The sequence below is a fragment of the Hermetia illucens genome, chromosome 2 (genome assembly GCF_905115235.1).
Source record: "Hermetia illucens chromosome 2, iHerIll2.2.curated.20191125, whole genome shotgun sequence".
NCBI lineage: Eukaryota > Metazoa > Arthropoda > Insecta > Diptera > Stratiomyidae > Hermetia > Hermetia illucens.
Window position 1 is genome coordinate 55,676,598 of NC_051850.1, and position 10,713 is coordinate 55,687,310.

General features: G+C 39.8%; 1 protein-coding gene across 1 annotated transcript in view; it reads right to left on the reverse strand.

The window, feature by feature from the left end:
- Window positions 1–9,644, reverse strand: part of LOC119649522 (protein commissureless 2) — a 35,445-nt gene extending 25,801 nt beyond the window's left edge. The window contains exon 1 of the mRNA XM_038051706.1: window positions 8,764–9,644. Within this exon, the coding sequence (XP_037907634.1) occupies window positions 8,764–9,193 (430 nt within the window). The 5' untranslated portion in view covers window positions 9,194–9,644. The remainder of the gene's footprint in view (window positions 1–8,763) is intronic.
- Window positions 9,645–10,713: the final 1,069 nt, after the last annotated feature.

A 10,713-nucleotide genomic window follows, 5' to 3' on the forward strand; every position in this document is an offset into this window, starting at 1 on the left:
CAACAAACAATAGTTGTTCAGAAACCTGCTATAAAGCTTCGCATTGGATCGACTCAAAGCCAACGACCACAGAAGCGAAACCGGAATTATTCTGTTAATACTCAGTCACGACTCTATATCTTCAGGTGTGGAAATTTAAATTAAATCCCATGGCAGTTCAAGAAGCAAAGTTTAAAGACCAAAACTCACTGAGGAAGGGGACAACTCCTCGGGGTCCTTGAATTATCGCTATATGAAAAATTAAAAGAAAAACTTCCGCAGTCTAGGACAATTTTATCTTTTTATTTTGGTTATCTAGCATTGCAAAAGCAAAAGGAAACCTAGCCATAATGTGCTGAAATTAGCAGCAGTGTATGGAGTTTATACTTCCGCTTCATCCGACCTTCATCGACGTTGACAAGGCCGTGTCAAAAAGGCGTGTAGGAGACTTCAATGTACACCTTTCGCACACCTTCACTCTTTTGAATCAAATCTGAAAATGCAGATACCGCCGCACAAGCATCAAGTTGAAGTTGGGGTTCTCTGGCCCAACACAATCTCGAACAAAGCACTTGGTTAGCATGCGGACCGCATGGCGGTTGATTAAAGGTGAAAATGGCAACGGACTGTTTAAATGTTAGCCATGTCAAGCAGTGGAATCCACTATCCCAGAGTTGTCAAGGAGTAGACTGTCCTAAAAACAAATGGCTTAGAACCGCAGAAGAGAAGTCTAAGTTTCTCAGGAATGTCTGCTGAGAGCTAAATCCACATCAGTGAACCTTTGTTCATCAGCGCGATAGAAAAATACTTTCTCCATCCATGGCCATCGAAACTTTGAAGTTGAACGTACGTAAACGTTAAACGCCCCGTAATGTTCATAATAGTTTCACGTCGGGGTCACCAATTTGGGAAGTTTTGCTATTAGAAACATCGGCGAACTTGAACGTTAGCCAGAAACTGGTATGACAATACAACAAAGGCATTTTATTATTGTCCACTTCCCAAAGAGCATTCACCAACATTTGGAGAAGAGGTTATGATTGCGTCTTTAGAGCTAGACCATCTTTAACAGACCATATTTTTCCAGTTAAACAAGCCTTAGAGAAATGATGAGAGTATAATGTTGCCATCTATCAAATATTTGTAGACTTCAGTTAGGCTTACAGTTCTCTCCATTCTAAATTAAAAATATGTCTACAAGAACAGGAAGCTGAGCATCTACGAAATAATCTTAGACCTAGAAGAAACCTGCAGGTTTTTTTCAGGAGTATGACGAAACCTCTATACACGTCCTGGGACAGTGTCCAGCACTTGTGCAAAGTAAGTGGAGGCATCTGGGAGAACACTTAATACCAGATGCAAAGCTGAAAGATCTGGACGGTTATAGGCCTGCTTGAGATACTATGATCAATAGGTACACTATAACCAGTAAAAGGGGCACAATAGTTCTTTACGGACGCACAACAGTGTGCATTAAGTATCTGAAGGAAATTAGTAAATGTCCACTAATGGAAGCCTCCACTACATGGGTTTAATTTTATATGGTTGCAAAACGTTTCGTGTTATCAGTTGCGGAAAATCAAATATTCAGAATCGTGTATATCTTATTTGTTTATGGAGAAATCTTATAGAGCCCAGCAATAAGATAGTGTTAACGCGTGTTAATAACTCACTACCGAGAAGAACTTGATTTTCTAATAAAATCCATAGTGGTCTGCAGACATGTAGATAAGTTATATTCGTTTCAAATGATATTGACCTTTACCTGGTTTATTGTTATTGAAAAAATTAGCGAAATCGATGTTCACATAAACAAAACATTCGGAAATATCTCTAAATATATTCATTAAGAAAGTAGATATCGCCTTAATACATAACAATCGCTAGACAACCCTTATCTATAGATACTTCTCAATACTTTATTTTGATCGAAGATAGCAAGTATAAAAGAAATTTCAATTTAGCTTGTTTACTCCTCCTAATGCTATAGATAGATAGTTGATGGCATAACATCAACCGAAGTATTGTTTAGGGATATTTATTATCAAATAAAACTCTTTAAATCCCAAATTGGTATTCCTAGTGGTTCGGCTTATCTGAGTAGTTCCTTCAATTTATTGATGTGTAAAATTAAGTCAATAATGAAGTCATTGTTTGGCTGATATCTTTTATTTGGCAAAAAGTTAATAAGGTAAACAAAACCGCCGCCAAAACATATATCTATAGTTCAATAAATGTATAAATATACATAGAAATATGATAATGACTTCCACTTGGATTAACAAAGATGTTCAGAAACTTTTGAAGTGTTGGCGAAATTGATGGTGACAATTTGCGAATTTTGCGCAGTTTGTAATATGTATGTATATATATTGTGCATCTGGCTTATTTTTAGAATGCTTTTTTAAAGAAAGCTTGATTTAGATTATTAATCAACTTGTTGCTTAATTTTAAAAGATTCAGATTTCACTGGAAATCTCATAGTGATGCCTGACAAAAGATGACAGTACTTCCTAAAATCCGGTCGGCACTGGTATGAACGCTTTATACCAAGCAACCGTGTTATGCTGATATAGACTGTTCCTCCAAATAGAAAACAATAGAGACGAAATTATTTCTGCCATCAGCGTGTACAAATTAAGTAAAGCCAGTGACCTTGAGGGTTTCCCTGGCAAGCTTTTCCAGGTAACCCCTGCCATCCCTGTAGAGTGTAATTCAATCTTCCATTAGTCCTCGCAATCTGAGATTTCTCTCGATCAGATTTCCGGAATCCGCTGGTATTAACCAAATTAACATCCTCCGAATATGCCATATTTTTTCAAAAACCACGTCTGTGATGGTGACATTGGCTTGCTCTCACGCCGAGTGATTGACTTTGGCTAAATGATTCCAAATTCGAAAGAAGAGGCAAGTAGAGAGGGTGAAACTGAAGATAAAATAAAAAAAAATCAAAGTCATCGGTCTAACTGATTGGTCATTGCAATCTTCACCTTGCATTAGTGAATAAAACATTGAAAGCGTCGAGCGATTTGCATATCTAGCAATCGAATTTGCTGTCGCTCGACATATGAAAGCGCCAAATCCTTGTTTTGTTAGACACCAGAACTACGTGGCATAGAACAGTGGAGCAGGAGTACAGACTTCTCGGAACATTGTGAAAGGAGTTGAAACGCATTGGCGAGAACCATAAGTGTGGTTGACCTATCCCCAACATAGCGGGCTATGGCAACCACATATATAAGACACATTGACAGTATCCCATTGACGTGAATAGTTGGACATACTCAAAGTAGAAACACTCCCAGCTATGTATAAATGGAATCATCACGCCAAATATTCTATTTTTTTAATAAATAGTAATTCCTTTCATATTTGAATCATCGAGCTTCCGGTTTTCGACTTGTAGATATTATATGTACCATTTCGAAAGTGATGATGTCCTGGATTTTCCTAGAGACGTTGTTATACCAGAAGACCCAGAATATGCGCAGTTCGATTGCCCTGTATTTAAAGTATAGAAAGAGACCGCTGAAGGCAGACATGTCCCTAGAGAACATAGTCCCCTATGATTGAATCAGAGGGAAACTACCTAGTTATTTGTGCAAACATAAAAATTCAATAAGAACTGTTAAAGGAATCAACAGCGAGGATAACTCGAAGACACTAACTGAATGCCATGAATTAGGGAGGGAGGGGGGATGCTGTTAGAGAATCTCACATGCCGGCCATTTTAGTTCGAATGGCTTTTGAAATTTAAAATTTATTTATTTTGCGTCACAAAAAAGTGACACCATTTCCGTATACTGTATTTTTATAGTACCAGTTCTATGTATGAATATAAGAAAGCACATTGTTATTTCAAATCGAATAATCGAATCTTTTCGGGACGATATACAAAGGTACATCAATTTTTAACACAAATCGTTCATCATTGACGCATGGAGAGCAATGAGGAACGTATGTGACCCGTAGTAAATATTTAGACAATTATTTTGCCTCTTAGTTGGTCCTGAGTCCCCAACTATGTAATTGATGGCGGAGAAGCAACTGGCTTCCACATTTTAGTGCACGAACAATTGGTTTTGGGTAAGTACCCACTATTTTAAAATTAAAAAAACAGCTGATTTTGTCGCAGGATAGAGGTAACTCTTTATGTGTTACCTCATCTCGTCGTCTCACGTTATGAAAAAAAAACATCTAAGTTGACTGTATGCACAACCATCTCAGAGCTATCAAACCACCTGAAAATATTGCAAATTTTCGGGTTTATGTCTATTAGAGCACGTAAGTACAGTTCCACCAAAGTGCTCAGTGGCAGGCGCTTGCTCTTTGCTAGTCACTTGATACACATTAAGGATACTAAACAAAGAAATCAAAATGGATGATGTGCGTATACACAACTTTCACGTTGCTCTGCCGACCAGCAATTATACAACATTACATCCACAATCCATTTGAATGTCAGTATGACAAAACATAGCATAACAATGGCAAATGAAAATGAATAAATTATCTTTTTTATTAAAGCTAGAAGACAAATGGGTTTAGGCGGTAGTAAAAGGAGAGCAGGACTATTAGGAATTTGACATAATGGAAACTAGAAAAATGTTTAGCTTTAGAGAAAGAAGGGGATGAAGAGAAGTGTGGTGTTTCAGGGAACACTGAATACCGATTCAACGTCCACGGCACCAAAGGCACGAACGAAATGTTCCAACATAGTGAGGAGCAGACTTTGGAATATGTACATCATGCAGGAATTTCACAACACCTTTTTTCTAAATGAGGACTTGAAGTTAAAAAACCACTAGCTGTTATCTCTGACAATGCACCAAATTGGAAAGGCCTTCCAAATACCAGTGTTGACACAAGACAAACATTTTGATTCAATAAAGGAGGTTTCGCTTTTAGCATTACCTTATAATCTAAATTCGAGGTTCGAGAAAATGTTGCTTATTTACAAGGCCTTGACAAAAAAGGCCATGTTCACTTTTTACCTATCGACTCGGAAAGTGACCATTCCATTTCAGAAAAAGTTAGCCTTGAGAACGTCACCAGAAAACATTCGGCATTTGTTGATAATGGTTGAAACACGTTCAGTGGTTCCTTCAATTACTTTCAGATAGTTACGGCTGTTTCGACATTGTCCCTCTCAAAGCAGGCCAAATTTTAAAGGAGCAAAGAAGCCGATTGACCACCAATCCGGCAAACAAATTCTTTATTTTCGAAAGGACTGGTTACTAACTTTTAGCGTTAACTTACAACATTACACAATTACAACTCTGATGATATTTGTTTGTTCTCCCATCGGGTCATGGACCTTGGCCAAATGGCTCTAGATTTGGAATGAAAGACACGTAGATTTTGAACGAAGATAAATTCAAAGAAAACCAAGGTTCTCAGTCTGACGGGTGACCGCACCTTCCCTGTCTCAATTACTCAATGTCTCCAAACTTTCGTGAAAACCTGTTTGCGTTGTATCATTGGAGTACGCTGGCCTGATATTATCTCCAACGAAGAACTTGATCGACCCACAGGCCTGTCGCCCGTACGTTCTGTGACCAGCAGGTGGAAGAGGAAGGGGATGGATCGCACATTAAGAGGGGCGACAAGTGCATTGCAGGGTACTCCATGCAACAGAATCCACTCTCCCAGGATGGCTGATGGGTTGGTCGCCTCAAAGGTACGTGGCGCGGAACAGCAGAGAAGGAGCTCAGGCATCTCAGGAAAATGAGCTGAAGAACATTTTAGGTAACCGCGAAAGGTGCCGTGTAGGTGTGGTTAACGCATTACACCCCACCAAACAGTAAATGGTAACCATGTATAATATATATACGATTATTTTAACTACATTCATTCTGCTTTCTGATGAGGTTTCCTGAACCATTCTCTGACCTCCGATAGGTCAATGAAAAATTCCGTGAAATTTATTTCGAAGGAATTTATCAGCCATATAATATCTGCTTGGTTGGGAGAGATAGAGGGAATATCTATGGTACAAAAAGAAGACAAACAATGACAGACACTGCCTAAAATGGAACAAGCGTCCAGGACGCCAGATAGCTCGTGACGTGAGTTGAGGCCTGGACGGAACTCTGGTTGTTGCGTAGCTGGTGATGATGAAATTTGTTTTAAGCCGTTGATTGGTTGATGTTTTCAGTAACAATTAATCAATGTCACAGTCATCTGAGTTGCTTCAAATAAAAAAAAGAAAACGAAATATATTGTATAGAAGAGGACCTAGAGTTATAAAACGTCCACGAGCCGCCAAAGCGCTCGAAATGGACTGAGGCAGTTACGTTTCAGGATCCATATATCTACGAAGGAAAGCATATTTCATATCCTTCATATGGCGTATTTTTGAAAATATCACGATTCGAAGTATGCAAAACAGAAAACTCGATCTGTTGAAACCGCGGAAATAAGCAATGACCTCAAACTCTGAGATATGATCCAACAAAAACAACAGACGTGGAACTCATCTAGCAAACAGTCTGTGATATCTTAAGTTCACTGGCATTGTCTGCGAAGCATTCTTTTCATTGGAACTGAGTTCCTCAGCGGCTCCTCACAGAGCTATGTTACCACTTTCCTTCATGAGATTTTAGAGCATCACAATGTTAATGTCGATCTCACGCGTCGGTAGGTCGTAGGCGTGGCTCTGATTCTTTGTGGAAAGCAAAGAGACCGATTTTTGACTTTGTCCCTGATCCTAATCAATGCAGAATTCCAATAGATTGATCATTCCTGGGCTAAAAATTTATTATAATCCTTTGCTCCAGGCAGAATTGTATGTAATTCGCCCCTATGATTTCTGTAATATGGAAGGAACCTGAGTGAATTAAAGCCGGTCGCACTCTCTTGATGGCAAATTAATCCATTCCATCGATATGTGCTCTGGAGAATAACTATCTAAAAATCTGTTTAGATTTGATACACCCTCATAAGATGAACATAAAATGTATGAATCCACAGCTACCCGACAAGACAGGCTGTTGGGACCTTGCCTCTAACATCGGTTGAATGAGACTCCTTTGGAACTAATATTACCTTTTTTATAGATAAGCTTTGTCAAACGTTTACCTGGAAATTAATGCGCCTTGGGAATGATATACCTGGTTTCACGGGGACTGTAACTGGCACTCCAGAATCAGCTGAGTAAACTTTGCAAAGAAATTTCAAAACAACAAAGTAAGTCCGATTTTCGTGGAAGAAACCCCAAACGCTCATTACGTACCTCGTTGAGGTTCAGATAGACAAATCCCGATTCAGATAGAGAGGTGTTGACAGAATAAGTACTACCTTATTACTTTCTGTTTGTGTACATCGTGAATTGAGCCATTAAATCCAGTCATGTCTACATTTATTTGTTCAGTAATTTGGACTATGTAGCAAGTCGATGAACATGAATGGAATGGAAACCATTCCAAGAGTACGGCAAATTGCACCATTTTGCATTAAAAATTGCTAAGACTGCTATCCACAAATAGAGGTTCGTCTTAGAAAGAAAAGCGTCGCGTTTTGAGCGTGTTTCTAATTTTCTAATAGACGGAAATACACAGCGAACGTGCTCAGCGGACAGGTTGATTATGCACGCCATATACCTTGTGATAGGTTTCAATGAACAAACGAAAGCTTCCTCTCCCAGCGCAGTGGGTCAAAACGGCTAATGAACTTTATCGATCGATTTCCACAATAACTGGTTTCTCTAGAAATTTCCTTCACTTGGCATTATTACATGATAACCAGTCATTCCGCACAGGAGCCTGTTTTTCCAGCAAAACTGTTGCAAGTCTCGACAGAGGTGTCTGCTTTTCCCATACTATCAGCCAACAGAGTAACCAGTTTTGCATTATCAATGAAGCTGGAGCCAAATCACTGACGCACAAGATGCCCGATAAGGGGTCATCTCGATCAAAAACTTTAATGTTTGGGTCCAATTACGGATTTTTAATTTTGAATAGATTATTTTAATTTTGAGTTGTTTTCGCAACAGCGACGATTATGCTCGGTATGTGCTAGTAATTCGCGGACACTTGATAACTGGGAGCCTTTGCTTATGTATGGACGCATAACAAGGCCAAATACTTGATAATTGAAATCCTCTAGCCAATACCACCCCCGCCCCATGTTTAGCTCCTTATTTGACTTGCTGCGGAGTAAACACCAGCAATGAAAAAATACGAGGAAAATATTTTAAAATGATAATATGGCACTCGCCGAGTTGACTTGTTGACAAACCAAAATACAGAAAAAAACTGCAAAATGCCAGAAATGTGTTTTCCTCGTTTTTTTAATGATTTTTTCGTTTAGAGTCAAAAGCTGGTCTCTGTGGCCCGATAAGATATTGGGTCACAACAAATGAAAAAATCGCCTCCATAAATAGATTTAGCTGGATTTTATCAGTTCCTTGAAAGTATTAACTTAGCAATTTGGGGCAAAAATAGTTGGCACAAATTTCTGGTTTTTGCGATGCCGATCATATCTTTGCTGGGAGCAGTAAGTTTTGGTGAAAGCTAAAAGTTTCAAGGGGTTTTCGGTAGTGAATGTTTTGAGTCTCGGTAAATCCGAGGAAATCCCTAAACTAGTTCATGGCTGGAATAGCACTAACTTGGTCACAGGAACCTGGTGTGTTCCGATCTCTATCGTTCTACGTTATCAAATTATCGGTCATGAGTACTCCCATTCTAGAACTTAACAATCAGCTAATGACATCGTTCCAGAACTGACTACTTCGATTCGCTTATTAGCTACCTGCAAGCAATCTAAACAGAGTTCATTACTTACAATTATTTTTCCACTGGCGGAACTGATGGTACAGAAAGCACGAACAAATGCAGAACACCATCGAAATAACAATGAGCGTTAACACGATCCCAATCCATATTTCATTCATGAACTTATCGTATTCCGCCTGACGGATCCAGTCCTCATTGGGAAACTCGCCACTCCCATCGTCACTCAAACTCACCCCGGTACCATTCAAAACAACCTGATTACGGATGAGGTTCAATGGATTATCACTACCACCTGCTGCACTGCTCAATCCCCGTCCGATTTTCTCACTGAGTCTACGTAAAAAATTTTCAGTAGCAATTGAATCGACCGAAACGTTATGCTTCCCGCTTGCAACCGGTAGCGGGAAAGCGGAGAAAGTATCGAAATTCAAATTAGGCGAAGGCAAATCGAACGCTAAATCCGGTGCGAACCGTTCCATTTTTGCTTCTAATTAGTCAAAATAATGTCACACAATCACTAGAAGGTCAGTTTGTCGCGAAGAAATGGGTGGCCTTAATTAATGTTCAAGCTCTTGAGCACTTTCTCGCTAATTAAACTATTTCTCTGTAGCACGATTTTCGAACCATCGACGATCACTACCAATATCAATGAAAGCTCACTCGAGGAATCCGCAGCGAAACTCAAGAGCGACTTAATCAAAGATCGAGCAACGTCTTCGTTTAACGGAAGATCAACAAGTACTGGAACTGTGCAGATACAGTCGACCAACTGACTGACTTTCCCCTAGAAAACTGCCTTCTTTAAACGGTTCCTTATCGCACTTTTGTCACATTCGTACACGATCTCTGCGAGTGCCGGCGACAAATGCGATCTTCACAGCCCCAGCACGATCTCTCCTACCTGAATCATCACGGCCAGGTAAACGAAGGTGTGCTGCTTGCAAGTATCTACTCCGAATAAGCTAAACGGGGCCGGAACACAAATGCACGTACTTTCCTAAGCCGGCCAGAGTGGGTTTCGATGGGAGTTGCGGTTGAGCGTGCGGTCGTGATACGATCAACGTTCGAAGCAGCCAAATCTCAGCTGATCCAGCAAAGCAAAGCTGGGCTCGACCCGGCCTATTGTGTTTGCTAACAAACAAGATTCAGATATGCTTCGAAGAAGCAACTCAGATAGCTGATAAGCAGGATTAGCTAAGCGCGAAAAGTAAGTTACGCTGGCTCAACTTTGGTCATGGACAGCAAAAATTAATTCTTAGCGAAGCTGGAGGAGTAGATCGAGAACAGGCACATTGCCTTATCGGATATTCACTCATCTGACTCATAACATTCCTAAAAAGATTGTCACCTACGTCACTAAATTACTTCTAGCGCGAAATCACTCAAGCTGCATCTTGATATGGTCGTCCGCAATAAAGTGCTGACAGCACGGTTCACTGCGTCTGGTGAGTCAGAATCTGCGTAATAAGGTAAATAGCAGAATTTACAACCAGCTAACCTCTACGGCGACTTGTAAAGATAAACACGGTAGAAGGAAGCGTTCAGAACCAGACTAATCGATTAGTTGACCTTACTTCGTATTGCGTTCGGCATAAATATGAGGATTAATTGCGTGTTTGCGTATTTTGACTGAAGAGTCCACCTTGAAATGCATTTTGGGACATGTGGACAGATGGTAACGTTCTTTGTATTTTTTCCGGAAGCTGCGCGCTCAATTTTATCGGGAAAATTATATGATTGCTATCTATCACTCCCACTTGATAGAGTGAGTCATAGTTCGGAAGTATTTTAGGATGATTTTCGTCATGAGATTTTAGTTTGCGCAACAATGATTTTTTTTTTTGCAAAAAAAAGTCCCCCCATAGGCAAGAATTGCCTAAAATAAGAAAAATCTGACGCCACGCTCCAGACAAGGTAACTTCAGTGGGTGGAAAAGTCGAACTTCAATCATAAGTCACAGCAAACTCGTCAAACTGGTGTATCTTCCGCTGCTTTCACT